This window comes from Nicotiana sylvestris, chromosome 7 (assembly GCF_000393655.2).
Source record: "Nicotiana sylvestris chromosome 7, ASM39365v2, whole genome shotgun sequence".
In the NCBI taxonomy this organism is placed as follows: Eukaryota; Viridiplantae; Streptophyta; class Magnoliopsida; order Solanales; family Solanaceae; genus Nicotiana; species Nicotiana sylvestris.
In genome coordinates this window covers 158,427,586-158,446,994 of record NC_091063.1, presented here as the reverse complement: position 1 = coordinate 158,446,994, position 19,409 = coordinate 158,427,586, and the positions used below count along the sequence as shown (strand labels likewise).

The window sequence follows — 19,409 nt, the reverse complement described above, 5'->3', positions numbered from 1 at the left end:
TCTTCCTCTATATCAACAATAAATTTCATGTTTAGGTGTGAAACTTTAAAATTGATTAAAATGCACTGGTTGTTGTAGAATCGATTGTTTGACTGATGTCAATTGGACTGGGGCATACGTATTGGCTCGAGAAGTTTTGAGGTGAGTTGATATAGCCCTTTTCTAAAGTGGTTTAACTCACAAAAGCACGCATACAAGGTGATCGATGAATTGCTTAAAAGAGCTTATTTTTATTTAATTGAAGCGAATTAACTTAGAATTGTTCTAGCAAAAGTTTAGATGATTTATTATGATATATGTGCATAAATTTTCAGATTTTTATGTTATTCTTATATGCTATTTTCATGTTGAAAATTTATGAAGAAGCAAGAATCTTTAGAAACACTTTTAGATGCTTATTTCATTTTTATGTCATGCTTTACATTTAAGGATACTAGTAAGAGTATGTATTGGATGTTCCAGAAAAGATTTAGACTTGAAAAGTCACAAGAAGAAGTTTTAGAAAGAAAAAGATTTTTGAGAGTATCCTATATTCTGAGAAGGGGTCATCGTCCAGGCCGAGGGTCCTGACCAAGACGTTGACTTCCTGAAACTACTTGTGCCAAAGTAGGGAGCACACGAGCTGAGAGTCTCGTTCTTGATACATGAGCGCTGAGAACCATGAAGCTAGTGGCACCTCGTGGATTGAGCCTATTCAATCAGGTTGGGATCGAACCTGTGCTGATCACATGGTAACTAAGACAGAAACAAGTCAGGATAGTTGGAACTCCCAAAGTATAAAGTAAAGTATTTTTTTTATAAGAAAGAAAAAGAAAATAATTTCTTTTAGAATATTCATAAACTGTTATTATGCAATTATTTTAGAGTTGTTCTTATAATCTTTATGCCTTATATGCATTTAGAATCTTTGCTCGTAATGTATATGTTATTAAAATTTCGTCCCATGTCATTGAGACTCACTGAGTACAATGGATGGTACTGACGTTCTCTTTGGGAACCTACGTTGGTCTGCGGTACAACGTAGGAACCGGTTTTGCAGGTGAGCAGGCTACAGTTTAGCACTTCCCTCCCTTCTAGTGCTATTGGTGAGCTCCGCTTTTGTTCGTGGAGTATTTCTTAGAGCCATCTTTATTTAGTTATTTTTTTGTTACTTAGAGAACTAACCAGAAAATCTCATGTCCTGAGCAGTGGGTCATTTTATCAGTAGAGGCTTCATAGACACAATCAGTGGGTTAAGATTCAGATGTTTTCGATAATAACTTAGCGATATTTTATTGGTTACTACGAATAAAGTTTTGAAGTTGGCTTATTTTAGATATTTAAATTATTTAAAAGTAGTTGGTCATAGTAGTGCCTTGTGGCATCTAAAGTTTGAAGTTATAATAGATTTGATAAGCATAGGTGGTTCGCTCGGTTATGTTTAGTGATTGGGTGTCGGTCCCGGCTTGTTCAGAAAATGGGTCGTGACAAATTTGGTATCAAAGCCTAAAGTTTATAGAGTCCTAGAGGTCTATGAAGCCGTATTAGTAGAGTCTTGTTTATGGGTATGAAGTGCGCCATGCTTATAAATAGGAAGCTACAAGCATTTAGGAAAAATCTCATTTTTTCATACTTTAGATAGTGCAGTAGATCCTACCTCTAAGAAATTATCTAATGTATTCGTTTTTCCAAAACTCGTAGAAATGGCTCGTACTCGCAATTCTGATACCGACACTCAGGATGCTGCTCAAGAAACTATTGCTACTATTGTGGCTCAAGGTAGATCTAAGAAGGCTTTAACTTAGAAAAGGAAGGGTAGATCCATAAAATGTGTCCAAGTACCCCGAGTTGAACGTGGAGAAGGGGTGGATAATGATGAGCAAGTACCTCAGTATCCAATACCGCCCCCAACAACAGCTCTGACTTAGATAACTATATCCCCAGAGATGTGTCAGATGTTTAATGTTGTCAACAATGCTATAGAGATGTTTAAAGCCTTTATGGCTAACCAGAACGAGAGAAGAGATGAGATTCTACCTCAATCAAATAGACAGAGCAATTCTGAGTCCTCAAGAGTGAATGAATTTTTGAAGTTGAGTCCTCCAGTGTTCCATGGTTTTATAGCTGATGAAGATCCGATGTTGTGGCTGGAGGGTGTCAAGAAAGCCCTCCGAGTGATGAAAGCATTTGATGATAAAGCTGTGGAGCTGGCTATTTACCAGCTTAGAGATGTGGCTGGCGCTTAGTTTGAGATGTGGGAAAAGGAAAGAGATGAAGATGATGGTCCACATACTTGGGAAGAATTTGAAGAGGCTTTCATGGCTAACTTTATCTAGAAGAGGATAGGGAAGCTAATACTACAAAGTTCGAATAGATCAAACAAAAGAATAAAAATGTGCAAGAGTACTGCATGGAATTCATAAGGTTAGCTAAGCATGCTACTCACATGGTTAAGACAGAAAAAGCAAAGATTCGCAAGTTTGTTGGCGGTTTAGCTTACCACATTAAGGATATGACATCAGCTGCAGCGGTAGGGATGACAACCTTCTCCTCTATTGTGGGATTTTCCAAGCACTTAGAAAAAGACAAACAACATAGGAGAGAAGAAAAAGAGAATAACAAGAAAGCCCGGACATCGGGCAGGTTTAATAGTATATCCAGCGTAGGTGGACGGGATTCATCTAATAAGGAGTCATTAGCACCATCTCAGTCCAGTCATCAGTCAGGTGGTGGGTCTTCCTTCAGATGTACTCAGAGTTAGAAATTACTTTCGCCAGAATCAGAATTTTAAGACACCATCCTCACATAGCCAGAGTCATGCTGAGCAACATTCACACCAACAAGGTCTTTGTGGAAGATGTAAGCGGCAACATTCAGGTCAGTGCAAGCTCAGTTTTCATGGTTGCTATCATGTGGAGACATTGGTCATATAAAGGCCAACTGCCCAAAGTTGCGACATAATTTCAGTGGTGGATCAACTCGTCCTTCTAGTTCCTCATCTACTATAGTTGCACCACCTCAGGCTCGTGGTTCTCATGATCAGACCGGGCATGGGGCAAGCAGAGGTGCAGATCGAGTTACTCAAGGAAGGGGACAACCCTGTTTGTTTGCCACACTTGATCGTCAGAGTGCAGAGGCATTTGCAGAAGTTATTACAGGTATACTTCTAGTCTGCTCATATAATGCTTATGCCATAATAGATACATGTTCAACGTTTTCATATGTAACTCTATACTTTGCAATTAACCTCGGGCTAGAATCGGAACAACTTAGCGAGTCATTCCTAGTATCTATTCCAGTTGGCGAGTCAGTGAAAGTCACAAGAGTTTATAGAGGTTGTATAGTTTCAGTCCAAGTTCGCAACACCAAAACCGATCTCATAGAGTTAGAAATGGTGGATTTTAATGTGATCATGGGTATGGATTGGTTATCTTCCTGCTGTGCCATGTTAGATTGTCATGCCAAGATAGTCAAGTTCCAATTTCCAAATGAAGAAGTCTTAGAGTGGAAGGGTAGTTCAGCATCGCTTGTAGGTAAGTTTATTTCTTACCTTAAGTCACAACGAATGATCGGTAAGGGGTGTCTCGCCTATTTGGCTCATATTATTAATCCAGAATTAGAACCACTAGCTCTTCAGTCAGTGTCAGTTGTTAGAGAATTTCCAGAAGTTTTCCCAGATGACCTTCCTAGACTTTCTCCTGAAAGAATCATAGACTTTGGCATTGATCTCATGCCAGGCACTCAGCCAATATCTATACCTCATTATAGGATGGATCCAGCAGAACTTAATAAGTTGAGAGAAAAATTGAAATACCTTCTAGACAATGGCTTCATCAGGCCGAGTGTTTCACCGTGGGGTGCCCCAGTCCTGTTTGTCAAGAAGAAAGATGAGTCTCTTAGAATGTGCGTCGACTATCTGCAGTTGAATAAAGTTACCATTAAGAACAAGTACCCACTGCCAAGAATTGATGATTTATTTGATCAACTTCAGGGTGCAAAGTACTTTTCAAAAATAGACTTGAGGTCGGGGTACCATCAGTTGAGAATCAAGGAAGAAGATATATCTAAAACAACCTTTCGAACTCACTACGGGCACTATGAATTTCTAGTGATGTCCTTCGGGTTGACAAATGCTCCAGCTGCATTCATGGACCTCATGAATAGAGTTTTCAAGCCATTCCTTGATACCTTTATTATCGTGTTTATAGACGATATTTTGGTATACTCTAAGAGCAAGGAAGATCATGCAGAACACCTCAGAATAGCCTTGCAGACCTTGAAGGAGAATGAGGTATATGCCAAATTTTCAAAATGTGAGTTCTAGTTCCAATCAGTGGCATTTTTAGGCCATGTGGTATCTAGTGAAGGAATAAAAGTAGACACTCAGAAGACAGAAGCAGTCAAGAATTGGCCTAGGCCAACAACTCCAACCGAAATCAGGAGTTATTTGGGGTTAGCTGGCTACTATAGAAGGTTTGTAGAGGGGTTTTCTTCACTTGCAACTCCATTAACTAAGTTGACCCAGAAAACAGTTAAGTTCTAGTGGTCAGACACTTGTGAGCAGAGTTTTCAAGAGTTAAAGAAGAGGTTGACCACTGCACCTGTATTAACCTTGCCGACAGGTTCGGGTGGGTTCACAATATATTGTGATGCCTCCAGAGTTGGTCTCAGTTATGTTCTTATGCAAAATGGAAAAGTTATTGCTTATGCTTCCAGGTAGTTAAAGAATCATGAAAATAACTATCCCACACACGACTTGGAACTTGAAGTAGTGGTGTTTACATTAAAGATATGGCGACACTACCTTTATGGCGAGCATTCTAAAGTGTTTACAGATAACAAAAGCCTCCAGTACATTTTCATGCAAAAAGAATTAAATTTGCGACAGAGAAGGTGGCTCGAGCTATTGAAAGATTATGACATCAATATCCTCTATCACCCGGGCAAAGCTAATGTGGTAGAAGATGCACTTAGTAGAAAGTCAATGGGTGTCTTGGCCCATTTTGTAGTACAAAGGTGATCTTTGGGTTGAGAAATTCATAAACTAGCAAATGATGGAATTAGTTAGATGAGACCGAAGAAGGAGGTATAACTGCTTATGCCTTAGTGCAATCCTCCCTTGTTGCGCATGTTAAGACTAAGCAAGGTGAAGATCCGTACTTAGTGAAGTTAAAAAAAGGAGTCAGAAATAAAAAAATCAGTGCTTTCACTCTAGGAAGTGACATAGTTTTGAAGTTGAATGATCGGTTATGTGTGCCTGATGTAGATGGTCTTAGGAAGGCCATAATGGAGGAAACTCACAGTTCGAGGTACTCTATCTACCCAGGTGCTACCAAAATGTATCTAGATTTGAAATAGTTGTATTGGTGGAAAGGCATGAAGAAACAAGTAGCAGATCATGTGGCTAAATGTTTGAATTGCTAGCAAGTCAAAGCCGAGCATCAGAGGCCTGGTGGCCTAACTCAAGATATAGAAATACCACAGTGGAAGTGGGAGATGATTAATATGGATTTCGTAGTAGGTCTACCTCGCACATACCGTAAGTATGATTCAATTTGGGTTATTGTAGATCGATTGACAAAGTTCGCGCATTTCCTGCCAGTAAAGACGACAGATTCCGCCGAGCAGTATGCACAGTTGTACATCAAAGAAATAGTCCGATTGGTACTCTAGTTTCAATCATATCTGATAGAGGCCCTCAGTTCAGGTCGCATTTTTGGTAGGCATTTCAGAAAGATTGGGTACCAAGGTCAATTTAAGCACCGCTTTCCATCCACAGACCGATGACCAAGCAGAAAGGACCATTCAGACTCTTGAAGATATGCTGCATGCTTGTGTTATAAATTTTGGAGGTAATTGGGATGATCACTTGCCACTTATAGAATTTGCTTACAATAACAACTATCAGGCCAACATTGGTGTGGCTTCTTATGAAGCGTTGTATAGGCGGATATGTAGGTCTCCAATGGGTTGGGTTGAACCAACAGTGGTGTCGTTGATTGGTCTAGAGTTTGTTTGTGAGGCCTTGGAGAAATTTCAGTTAATTAGAGAAAGACTTAAAGCGGCTCAGCTTCGTCAAAAGTCTTATTCTGACAAGAGGCATCGTGAGTTAGAGTTCATGGTTGGTGATAATGTATTTTTGAAAGTTTCACCAATGAAAGGAGTTATGAGATTTGGTAATAAAGGGAAACTTAGCCCTAGATTTATCGGACCTTATGAAATTCTAGAAAAGAAAGGAAACGTGGCTTATAAGCTAGCGCTACCCGTTGAGTTGTCCTCTGTTCATCCTGTCTTTCATGTGTCTATACTTAGAAAGTACATTCATGATTAGTCGCATATAATACCTGCCGATACCATAGAAATTAAAGAAGGCTTGACTTATGAAAAGGTACTTATAGAAATTCTCGATAGACAAGTAAGAAAGTTGAGAACAAAAGATTTAGCATCAATAAAAGTTTTGTGGAGTAATCATGATTCAAAAGAGGCTACGTGAGAGGTTGAGGAAGATATGAGAAAAAAATATCCATATTTATTTGAGGAAAAAGGTATGTGAATCTAAGTTTGGTTTGACATTTACATTTCATTTATTAAATACAAGTTAGCAAGTATTTCTGTCCTTGCTAGACTATACTTAGTTGTTGAAGTAATTTAGTTTTTGTCAGAGCACATTTAGTTATTTAACAATTTAGTGCCATGCCATAGTACAGTTAACTCATTAAAGTGATTTACTTTTCCTAAAGTGTTGTGCGTTAGATTCTTGTTGGTTATTGTGGTACCTTCTTATCGGAGTGTGAGTAATTAATTTATGAGCTGTGTACGATGCCTATGAATGACCCGTTATGGTATATTTGGTTGTTGTTGGTGTAGTTGTGGTAATTGTGACAGGGATTTTTTTTGATAGTCCAATTTACAAGGGAAACTCTGCCGAAAATTTTGAAAATTTAGGGAGTTAGCCAAAATTTTGAGTCCCTTGGAAGAGTGAGTAGTGCTAAGAAACTTTAAGAGGTTTAAGAACCTAAGGAATGATTGTTAGCTTAAGAATAAGGCCCTAGCAACATTCGAGGACGAATGTTTTTAAGGAGGGAAGATTATAACACTCCTCAAATTTATAAAAGTTTCGAGACACGCTTATTATAGAATTTAATTTATTATTATTATTATTATTATTATTATTATTTTTCTTGCCTATAGGAAAATATATATATATATATATATATATATATATATGCACACACACATACATACACACACTTACATAATTGGATATACAATTAGAGGAATATTAATAATTTTAGTATTATTAATTATTAATAATGGGTATCATTAATTATTAGTTAAGTTTAAAAAAAACAGGAAAATCTTTCAAAAGGCTTAAAGCCTTGAACAAATTAGATTAAAAAGGGCTCAAGGCTTAAAAGCCTTTGTGATGACCTAAAATGTCATCTTTAAATTAAATAATCATCTCGGTATTTTAAGACCTTGAAAGTGCTATTAATAATTCCTCGACTTGCATGCGCAGTCCGTATAATTTTCGGAAGGGTTTTATGTGAAAAATGGATTAAATTGTGAATTAGAGCTTTAAAACTCAACTGAGTTGACTTCGGTCAACATTTTGAGCAAACAAACCCGGATCTGAGTTTTGACCATTTTGATAGTTTCGTATCGTGATTTGGGACTTGGTCATATGCCCGAAATCAAATTCGGAGGTCCCTAGCTCAAATTATCGCTATTTAACAGAATCTAGAAATCTAAGGCTAAAGATTTCTTAAGTTTGACCGGAGATTTGACTTTTGAGCAAGCGACCCCGGATTGGAATTTTGATAATTCCAATAGCTTTGTATGGTGATTTCGGACATAGGCTCATGTTCGGATTTGGATTTGGAAGTCTGTAGGATAATTTGGCGCATTTTGGCAAAAGTTGGAAAATAGAAGATTTTTGGAAAAGTTTGACCGAGGGTTGAATTTTTGATATCAGGGTCGGAATTTAGTCCTAAAAATTTTCATAGTTTCATTATGTCATTTATGAGTTTGTGTGCAAAATTTGAAGTCAATTGGACTTGATTTGATAGGTTTTTGCATCGAATATAGAAGTTGGACATTCCTAGTTTCGTTAGGCTTGAATTGGGTTGTGATTCATGGTTTTAGCGTTATTTGATGTGATTTGAGGTTTCGACTAAGTTCGTATGATGTCTTAGGACTGGTTGATGTATTTCGTTGATGTCCCGAGGCCTCGGGTGGATTTCGGAAGGTTAACGGATCGATTTAGACTTGAAGAAAAGCTGCTGTATTTTTATCACAACAGCATGAACAATAGCCTTGAAAAGTATTCATGAACAGTAGTCGTGTATAGTAGCAGTGAACAGTAGCCGCAAACAGTACCGCGAAAAAATTCTGGTCAGTGCATAATGAGCAGTCCGAGTTTTCTCCATTTTTGGACTTCCAAACTCGGTTTGGACGATTTTGAGAGGCAAAGTTCACCATAAAACTAGGGGTAAAGTATTTTTGACTCCCTTGTGATTATATTCCATAAATAAATCTTCATATTTGGCGTTAGATTATTGATATTTGAAAGGAAATGGAGAATTTTCTAAAATTCCATAAAGATGAATTTTCGAGATTTGAACATCGATCCGGAGTCGGATTTGAGTAAAATTTGTATAGTTGGACTCGTGATTGGATGGGGGTTCATATTCCATAATTTTTGTCGGGTTCCGAGACGTGGGCTCCACGGGAGAATTTTTAGTGCAATTTTGGATTTTCAATGGAAAATGTAGAATTTAATATGGAATTAATTCCTATAATTAGTATTAATTGAATTGAATTAACTGTTGCTAGATTTGGGTCGATTGGAGGCCGATTCGAGGGGCAAAGGCATTTCGGAGTAGGATTTTGCTCGGATTGAGGTAAGTAATGATTGTAAATTTTATCTTGAGGATATGAAACCCCGGATCTCACATCGTTGTGCTACTTTGAGGTGACATACATGCTAGATGACGAGCGTGGGGTCGTGCACCGTTGGGGATTGTGACTTAGTCCGTCCCGTATGACTATTAAACTGCGTATTTGATTGAAAACTTTTTGCTATCAATGTGTTTTGGAAAGTATTATCCTGTTTTGAGCTGAATGCCATATTTGGACCGCCAACTGTTTTGGACCCTTAGGAGATTTTTACTATTATTCCTCACTGTTTTAACTTCATATTTGTACTCAGTCATGCTGTATTCTACTATTTTCATAACTCAGACATATTTACTCCGTTTTGACATTTTAAATAATATTTTGGGCTGAGCATCATGTTTTACTGTTGCCCAAGTGGTATGAGAGATTTCTGACTGAGTGAGGCTGAGGGCCTGTGTTGTGAGGATACTGTAGGATCGGGCTGCGCGCCGCAGCGGTGTTGTACTGATTCATGATTATGAGGCCGAGGGCCTGATTTGTTATGCCACAAGGTGGCTTGATATGAGGCCGAGAGCCTGTTTGATTATGCCACGAGATGGCGTGTTATTGCGCTTGGGTCGTAAGGGGCCCCTCCAAGAGTATGCACACCCCCAATGAGCGCGAGTACCTAGTATTACTGATATGTGTAGCCCGAGGGGCTGTTGTTGTTTCATATTGATGCCCGAGGGGCTATTCTTGATCCATGTTTGCCCGATGGGCAGTTCTTGATTCATGTTATGCCCAAGGAGCTGATTACGAATGATTGTGAGGTAGCCTGATGGGCTGGTTTTGTTGAAATTATGCCCGATGAGCATTTTATGGTACATGTTTTGCCCGAGGGGATGTTTACGTTTCTATCATGTTTACTCACTGTTTTATCACTCGTTTGAAATTATTGAAAAATTGTTTTAAAAGGTTTTATCGAAACTTAGCACGATTTACGAAGTAACTGATTTCTGTACTGTATTGGAAATGTCTCGCATTTGTTGTAGCGTTTTAATGTGGTTTATGTATTTTCTTACTGCTCAGCTTTCATTTACTTTTATTACTTACTGAGTTAGTGTACTCACATTACTCCCTCCACCGTATGTGCAGATTTAGGTATTTCTGAACCCGGTAGCGAGTGTTGGTTGCTCAGTGGCAGAGTCATCGGAGTTAGCAAGATAGATGCCCGACGTTCGCAACCATGCTCTTCTCCCTCTTGTCTTCCTTAGATTGTTTTAGTATATTTTCAGACTCTTTATTGTATTCAAACCTTAGTAGATTCTCGTGATTTGTGACACCCCAATGTCGGGCTTGTGTATTTATTTCACACTGTTCATTTAGACTTACATTATGAGATATTTGATTAATTAAAGGCTTAAAAATGACTTTTATTAAATAATAGTTAATTCGAGAATTGTGTCGGCTAGCCTAGTTTCACGATAAGCGCCATCACGACCGGGTCGGTTTTAGGGTCGTGACAAGTTAGTATCAGAGCCTATGTTACATAGGTCTCACGGGTCATGAGCAGGTTTAGTAGAGTCTTGCAGATCGGTACAAAGACATCTGTACTTATCTTCGAGAGGCTGCAGAACCTTTAGGAAAAAAAACTTCACATTCTTGAATTCTCATAGTGCGACATTGTTTCAGCTTGAAGCGTAACTCCTTGAATTCCTTCCATGCATTCGTATGCGCGTATAAGCGCTTGGTATCGGTTGTGCGTTGATGGCTTGTGATCCCCTGATCGAGGGGCGAGATGTGATCTCTGTGTGTTGATGTTGGGCCAGTCTGGAGGACTTGAGGCTGGGCCTTGCCTGTAGCTTGAGCCCTGAGCTGTTGATTGCGCGAGTGCGTATTATTGGATTTATATGTTCGATAGTGTCCCTATTAAGGGAAGTGATGACTGGATAGTTACGTGATGAGTGTGATGTGACTACGAGATGTGTTCATATGAATTGAATGAGACGAGAACAGTCTGCTTGGGGGTCTGGTGCTTGATTTCAATCATGATTTGATATATAGCCCCGAGTTGTAGGTGTGTTGAAGGACCTTTTCATGTTGCCTAGTTGGGAAGTGAAGTATGTCACACCTCCTTTTTTCGCACCCGGGAGGGTGCAGGGGGAGTTTTTTCCAATTAAACGACAATCGAAACGGGATTTGTTTATTTATTTCAGAGTCGCCACTTGGGAGGTTTTAGGGTGTCCCAAGTCACCAATTTTAATCCCGAATCGAGGAAAAGAATGACTCTATATTATAGTCTGCGTACCAGAAATCCGGATAAGGAATTCTGTTAACCCGGGAGAAGGTGTTAGGCATTCCCGAGTTCCGTGGTTCTAGCACGGTCGCTCAACTGTTATATTCGGCTTGATTATCTGATTTTATACAAATGTGAACTTATGTGCCAATTTTATCTTTTAACCGCTTTTATCATTCACTGTTATTTTTATAGGACTTGCAACGTCGTGAAAACATATCTCGAACCACGTTACATCAATGCACCCGTGGTTATTGACATATCTCGACTCGGTTGAGATTTGGATTTGGGTCACATAAATGTGCACCCGAATTAAGGAGAATAAATTATTAAGATGCGCCTAAAGCAACTAACGTATTGTTATTTTGGGGAAGGCCGTAAAATTTGCTAAACGACATGTCCCGAATTCTAAGTATTTTTAATATATATGCATTTAGAGGGCCCCGCAGCTTCTACATTTTTGTTTGTCGAGGCTCGTCTCATTTATTATTAAAAGGAATTTACAACGTCATGGAAATGCATCTCGGGCCACGCCACAATCAATGCGCCCGTGACTAGAGACATATTTCGACTCCGTTGAGATTTGGATTTGGGTCACATAAATGTGCACCCGAGTTTAGGGAGATAACATTATTAAAGGCGCGCCTAAAGCAACTAGCGCATTATTATTTTGGGGTAGGGCTGTGAAATTTGCTAAACGGCCCGTCCCGGAATCTAAGTATTTGATACATATGTTTTGTGAGGGCCCCGCAATTTGTATTTTTATTCGGCGAGGCTCGTCTCATTTTATTTTTTATTATTATTTATTATTTTTTTTTATATTTTTAAAGGGATGCCATTTTTACGCCTTTAACAATACTAAACCCTCCGGCTTCTTTACAACTAAAATTTCATAACTTGTCAAAATTTAATAAAATGAGTCTAGTGAATGAGTGTTTCGGGAGTAGAAAGAGCATGTACTAATAATAATTTTGTCTGAATGAACTAAGCAAAGGAAAGGACAAACAAATTAACGTCAAACTTGTGTCCTAAAACAACTAATCCAACTTAATTGAATGACATCGAATAAACAAGAATCACATGACGCAAAATGAGCAAAAATGCATACGATGAAAACATAAGCAGAAAATTATCATACCAATTTCTATATTGCATCTTCGAACATTTAACATAAACATTTTCTTATCTAATACTTGAGGTCTACTAACCTTTGAACCTCGGCAAACTCAGGGCGACAAACACGACCCCGACGGGACTCAAACCGAACCTCACTGCACGAGGAACAACGACGAAACCTCGGGACAACCTCGACGTACCGGACCTCGACGAACAACGACGACCTCAATGGAGATGGAAAGCTCGGCAAAAACAGTCAACGCACGAGATGTTACCTGCTGGATTTTCTCAACGCAGCATGTTGGCTCGAGAGAATGCAACAAAAGGGGTCGTTCAGGTATGAGGAAGAAGCAGGCTGTGGAAGGTCGTTTGGACAGTGGTCGATGGAGCTGAACGACGAGCAGCAGAGGTTGTTGGGGAGGCTTGGTGGTCGACGGACTGGTGGAGCTGGAGTTCCGACGAGGGGGTGGCTGACGGGTCTGCTAGGTTTTTGGTTGAGGTCGACGGGACTGGGGCTGCGACGGGGGTGGGACTGGTTTTTCCTCGAAGAGGTGGTTATGGCGTTGGGGCAGGTGGTGTTGAGCGTGACGACGAGGGAACTGGTGGCGGGACTACGAGCTGGGCAGCAGCAGTGGGTCGTCGGAGCAGGTGGATGGATATGGGCGATTGAGGGGGCTGTTCGGACAGTGGTTTGGGGTGAGGGTTTTTGGACTGGTTGGTTTGGGTCGTTGGTTGGACAGTGACGACGAGGGAGTCGGGGAGCTGGTTGTTTGGACGTGGTGTTTGGGTAGGGTTCCGACTGGTTTGGGTGGTGGAAGGAGATGGCGTTTTTGGGGGCTGTTCGGACAGTGGTTGGGGAAGCTTTCTTCAGAGCTAGGGTTTTTTTTGTTTTCCTGGTCGTGAGGGTTTTCTCAGGAGGAAGAAGAGGCTACAGTGCCCTTTCCTCCAAATTTTCAAAATCTTCCCTTTTCAAAATGTTTGTCCGTCTATTTGATATGGTTTTGCCCAGGGAAATGAGCCCCACGCGTGGTGGGGTTCGAGGCTTGTGTTCCCCACGCGTGGTGGGGTTCCCCATGTGTCGTGGACTCGGTTTATTATGGGCTAGGTCCGAAAATTAGGCCTAAAACCGGGTAGTTTGAACCCGAATATTATTCTTTTGCCCGGACCCGAGAAATAGGAACACGACGTTGCTCAACTAGTCCTATGTAAGCAAAATAACTAACAAAAATAGGACTAATATTTAAACAAAACTATATCTTTTTTTAAATATTTTTCAAGATTTAAAATAGCTACAAAAATATTAATAAAACTATTTTTTGTAATTTTCGTTTTTTATATAAAGATAAAATATGAGGTAATATTTTTTGTATTTTTTAAAGTTAAAATGACTATAAAACCTTAATAGAACTATATTTTTTTTGTAATTTTCGAAATTATATAAAGTACAAAAATAAAGTGCAATTTTTGTATTTTTCAAGTTTATGAGAGATACATAAACTAAAATTTATATATATATTTTTTGAAATTTTTCTTTTTGCAACGAAATAAAGTAAAAATAGTTAAAATAGCTATACTAGACCCAATTTCACATATTCACGCTAAAAATGTGAAAATTCTCGGGGAGGGTCAAAAATCACGTGCTTACAGCTGCCCCTCTTTGACTGGAAACACGAAGAGTTTTCCGACAAAGAACGACTAGACGTGTTTTTGACCCGACCATTACTTGGACGGACTACACTTAAGGAAAGGGAGGGAATGTGACCGAGCCCTGGTATCGGAGCTGCCTACATATCCTTGGTTTTACAGGAATCAGGCCACGTGTAGTTCGGATATGAGAGAGATAGTGAAGTGTACCGAGGTGAAGAGCCGATCGAGGTGCCATTCCGTTGAGGTTCCGGTCCGTGGTCCCGTCATTACATCAAAATGAAAATGAGAAATACTAACTAAACCTATCAGCTGCTAGTTACAAGGATTCCTATCTATAAGTCTTCTGAAACCAGATCTTGAGTCTTGAATGGTGCTTCATACAGACTTTGGATTTGAACCTTGACACTTTCTAGTCGTAGGTGCTAGTTCTTGAGCAGATCACATCTGTTCTCCACTTTCGTGCTTCGGATTCACTCATTTTTCTTTTTTTCTTTTTTTTTTCTCTTTGTTTTTTGTGACTAGCTTTTGTTGATCATCCCAGACTATTGACTCACATTCTTGAGGTGAGCTTCTACTATTTCTAACTTGGATTGAATGCTGGGGATTTCTGTTGCAACCTTCTGCTTTCCAGTGGGTCACTGCTTGATCTTGAAAAATGTTCCTCTATTTTACAGGCGGACTCCTGACTTCTTCAATCTTCGACATACCGCAAACTCCGTTCTACAGGCGGGTCCCTGACAACCAAAACAAACAACACAACTGAAATTTCCTAACCCAGTTTGCACTGGGAAGGTTTGTGAGTCGTTAGCAAAATTGTAACTTATTTACACTACTGATGCAATGATGAGAGTAAACTAAAGACTAGACTAGGAATTGCATCTCCTACGAGTAAAACCAGGACTCTTGCTAGCAAATGTATCTGCTAAAATAAAAACCTCAATGACTCAAACTAGGAAGTGCTTCTTCTATGGTTGAATCGGAATGAGCTAAACTAGGAAGTGCGTCTCCTAAGGGTGAAAACTTTAGTGACTAGAACTAGGAAGTGCGTCTCCTATGAATAAAATCTCGATTTGGGAAGTGCGCCTCCTAAAAAACTTGAAAAGACCTCGATTAGGAAGTGTGTTTCCTATGGTTAAACTTCAAAAACTGGACTAGGAATTGTGTCTCCTATGATCGAACTTAAAATGAATCAAACTAGGAAGTGCATCTCCTAAGGGTGAAATCTCAAATGAACCAGACTAGGAAGTGCGTCTCCTAAAGCAAAAGTATAAACTGAGCGAACCAAACTAGGAAGTGCGTCTCCTAATAATAAAAACTTAATTCAGGAAGTGCGTTTCTTATGCATGAAATTAAACTTAGGAAGTGCGTCTCCTAGGGGTAACATAGTCTTAGGAAGTGCGTTTCCTATGGGTGAAACCTTAATGATTTTAAACTAGGAAGTGCGTCTCCTATGAATGAAAATATTTTAGGAAGTGCGTCTCCTATGGGGTAAAAGTAAACTTAGGAAGTGCGTCTCCTATGGGCAAAACTAAACTTTAAGGAAGTGCGTCTCCTATTGGGTACAGTAAACTTAGGAAGTGCGTCTCCTGTGGGTACAATACTTAGGAAGTGCGTCTCCTATGGGTAAAATAAACTTAGGAAGTGCGTCTCCTATTGGGAAAAACTGTTCTTAGGAAATGCGTCTCCTATTGGTAAAACTTTCTTAGGAAGTGCGTCTCCTTATGGGTTAAACTATTCTTAGGAAGTGCGTCTCCTTAGGTGAAACTATTCTTAGGAAGTGCGTCTCCTTAGGAAGTGCGTCTCCTATTGGTGAAACTTACTTAGGACGTGCGTCTCCTCTTGGTGAATCTTATCTTAGGATGTGCGTCTCCTCTTGGTGAATCTTATCTTAGGATGTGCGTCTCCTCTTGGTGAATCTTATCTTAGGATGTGCGTCTCCTCTTGGTGAATCTTATCTTAGGAAGTGCGTCTCCTATTGGTGAAACTACTTAGGATGTGCGTCTCCTTAGGAAGTGCGTCTCCTATTGGTGAAATTATTCTTAGGAAGTGCGTCTCCAATTGGTGAAACTTATCTTAGGATGTGCGTCTCCTTAGGAAGTGCGTCTCCTATTGGTGAAACTAAACTTAGGAAGTGCGTCTCCTATTGGTGAATCTTACTTAGGATATGCGTCTCCTCTTGGTGAATCTTATCTTAGGAAGTGCGTCTCCTATTGGGTGAAATAAACTTAGGAAGTGCGTCTCCTATTGGTAAAATAAACTTTAGGAGGAAATGCCTCTCCTATGGGTAAAAATAACTTATGAGGAAATACATCTCCTATGGGTAAAGACGTGGAATGTATTCCCTTGTTATACAAGTGGACGCCTGGCATGAAATTTAAAGACTGAAATGTATTCCTCTCGTTATACAGGTGGGCGCCTGGTATATGAAATTTAAAGATTGAAATGTATTCCTCTCGTTATATAGGTGGGCGCCTGGTAGTAAAGATATGAAAAATGATATGCCCGCATTATACTGGCGGGTGACCTAGAACAGAAATGAAAAGACAGAATGTATTCCTCTCGTTATTTAGGTGGGCGCCTGTTTTTAGGAAAATGACTCTTTTTTTTAATAATAATTTTTTTTCAAACGTTTTTTTTTTTAGCATCTTAGGAGAAAGATTCATCAGACTAAGATTTTGATCCTAGGAGAAGGTTCGTCAGACTAGGTCTCTATCTTAGGAGAAAAATTCGTCAGACTAAGATTTTCATCCTAGGAGAAGGTTCATCAGACTAGGTCATTTTTTGTTTTTTTGGTTATCTTAGGAGAAATATTCATCAGACTAAGATTTTGATCCTAGGAGAAGGTTCGTCAGACTAGGTCTCTATCTTAGGAGAAAAATTCGTCAGACTAAAATTTTGATCCTAGGAGAAGGTTCATCAGACTAGGTCATTTTTTGTTTTTTGGTTATCTTAGGAGAAAGATTCATCGGACTAAGATTTTGATCCTAGGAGAAGGTTCGTCAGACTAGGTCTCTATCTTAGGAGAAAATTCGTCAGACTAAGATTTTGATCCTAGGAGAAGGTTCATCAGACTAGGTCATTTTTTGTTTTTTTTGGTTATCTTAGGAGAAAGATTCATCAGACTAAGATTTTGATCCTAGGAGAAGGTTCGTCAGACTAGGTCTCTATCTTAGGAGAAAATTCGTCAGACTAAGATTTTGATCCTAGGAGAAGGTTCATCAGACTAGGTCATTTTTTGTTTTTTTTGGTTATCTTAGGAGAAAGATTCATCAGAATAAGATTTTGATCCTAGGAGAAGGTTCGTCAGACTAGGTCTCTATCTTAGGAGAAAAATTCGTCAGAATAAGATTTTGATCCTAGGAGAAGGTTCATCAGACTAGGTCATTTTTTGTTTTTTTTATATCTTTAACAACCACTTAGGAGGAAATGCATCTCCTATGGGTAACATAAACTTAGGAGGAAATGCATCTCCTATAGGTAAAAACAAACTTAGGAGGAAATGCATCTCCTATGGGTAAAGAAACTTAGGAGGAAATGCGTCTCCTATTGGTAAAAACAAACTTAGGAGGAAATGCATCTCCTATGGGTAAAGAAACTTAGGAGGAAATGCATCTCCTATGGGTAAAAGTAAACTTAGGAGGAAATGCGTCTCCTATTGGTAAAAACATAAACTTAGGAGGAAATGCGTCTCCTATAGGTAAAAGTAAACTTAGGAGGAAATGCGTCTCCTATGGGTAAAACTAAAACAACCTTAGGAGGAAATGCATCTCCTACGGGTAGAACTCTAACGATTTCAAACTAGGAAGTGCGTCTCCTATTAATGAAACCTTCGCTTCCTTTTTTTCTTTTTTTGAATTATTTACTTACCTGTGTTGTCTTCCCTCGAAACTGTTGGGGATTATTTAGATGGGGATGACTTTTTACCCTTTTTTTCTTTTGTTTTTTTATCTTTTTATTCTTTTTTATTCTTTTTTTTTTGTTTTTGCATAGCCTCTTCCTTCGAAGACTACCTCCCTTGAGAATCGTTTTGCCTTTCCCCGAAAGGAACCGCTGAGGGTACCGTCTTTCCAACCTTGTGTTGGACTCCTCGCAACTGCTAGGGATAACACTGTTGGGGGAATTATTTACTTACATGTTGGGGGGTAAAATGTTATCAGCTGGGGGTACCTGACTTCCAGAAAATTTTCTAAATGGAAGGAAAATTTTCTGCCCCAGTTTGATAATTATCCCTTGTGGCATGCGTTTCTGCATCAATGCCATTTCCTTTACCTATTTCAAATCAAACAAAATTTGTTAGTTTAAAACATGGTGGTTGGCTGTGATACTCCTATTGGGATGACTTTCCCTTTCTCCTTCATTGCGCTGTGTTCCACGACTTGTTGGGGATGATATTATGTGCTGGGGATAATCCCTTCCTGCTGGGGATATCCCTCTTCTTTTGTGGCATAGCTTGGAAACTGGCATTTCCCCGACCTTTTAGTCTAGTATGGATTTCGCCAAATCATGCTCACTGCTCTCCTTGCTTTGTTCACGGGCCTTGTCTTTGAGGTTTATAACCTTGGTTTTGGCAAGGATATCCCTCTTGACGCTCGTCAATCCTTTTGTCAATTCCCTTTTGCTGGGGATATCTTTATTGACACTGGCCTCGCGCTTGTTCCTTGCTGACTAAACCACTTGGATGTACTAGTCAGATCTCATTTTGGAAAGCTGATGGCCTATTTTGAAGTCAATTCACACTTGTTCTGACCAAGCAAACTCTATTGGGGATTTTTCTATGAAAGGTAAAAGATAAAAAGGGAACAGAATAAAAGGACAAAAGGAAAAAGACGACCTTTTAACAAAAGAAACTATAAATAAAAACCTATCAAACGCAGATACCGACTCTAATGGTCATGACATGCATATGTGGCCTATCCTCCGCCGTTAATCATCTTTCCGGATCTTCAATTGGCAATTCCCCATCTGATTCTCAATCCTATTCGACTTGTAGTGCCCAAAGGGTTTTCACTATCAAGCCTCTCTCATTTCTGGTTTTTCTCTCAGCTTTCATCGCCTTATGGTGCCTGTGAAGGTTTTCACCGATAAGACTCTCTCATTTGTATCACTTTCCAGCTGGGGGTTTGGAGTGTTGCCGGTATGACTCTCTCCGCTGGAGATTAGAGTCCTTTCTGCCGTGGAACAAAATGTTATGTTCGCCGGTAAGACTCTCATTTGTCTGACTTGGCATCTTTTGAAGACTGGTCAGAAGGTCTTTCTTTGGACCGTAATGTGGGTTTTGGATAGGGCTAGAAAAAAAGGCTCAAAAATACATTAATTTCGGGTTATTAGTTACAACCTTCGGAATTAGATTTATTTACAACAAACACAACCTTTGCCTCAGTTTCTTGCTTGGGGATATATTAATTGATTTTTTTTCATTTTTCAAAACTATGACCGAGCCGTGAAGCGCCTACGTATCCTCTTTGAGGAATCAAGTCAAACGTAGTTCCCAATT

At 39.4% G+C, this 19,409-nt stretch overlaps 1 protein-coding gene across 1 annotated transcript; it reads left to right on the top strand.

The window, feature by feature from the left end:
• The first annotated feature begins 2,796 nt into the window (after window positions 1-2,796).
• LOC138874015 (uncharacterized) lies at window positions 2,797-12,938 on the top strand. Its single transcript, XM_070152515.1, has 6 exons — window positions 2,797-2,856; window positions 2,915-4,270; window positions 5,044-5,241; window positions 5,404-5,643; window positions 5,759-6,155; window positions 12,646-12,938. The coding sequence occupies exons 1-6, from the start codon at window positions 2,797-2,799 to the stop codon at window positions 12,936-12,938; spliced, it is 2,544 nt and encodes an 847-aa protein (XP_070008616.1).
• Window positions 12,939-19,409: the final 6,471 nt, after the last annotated feature.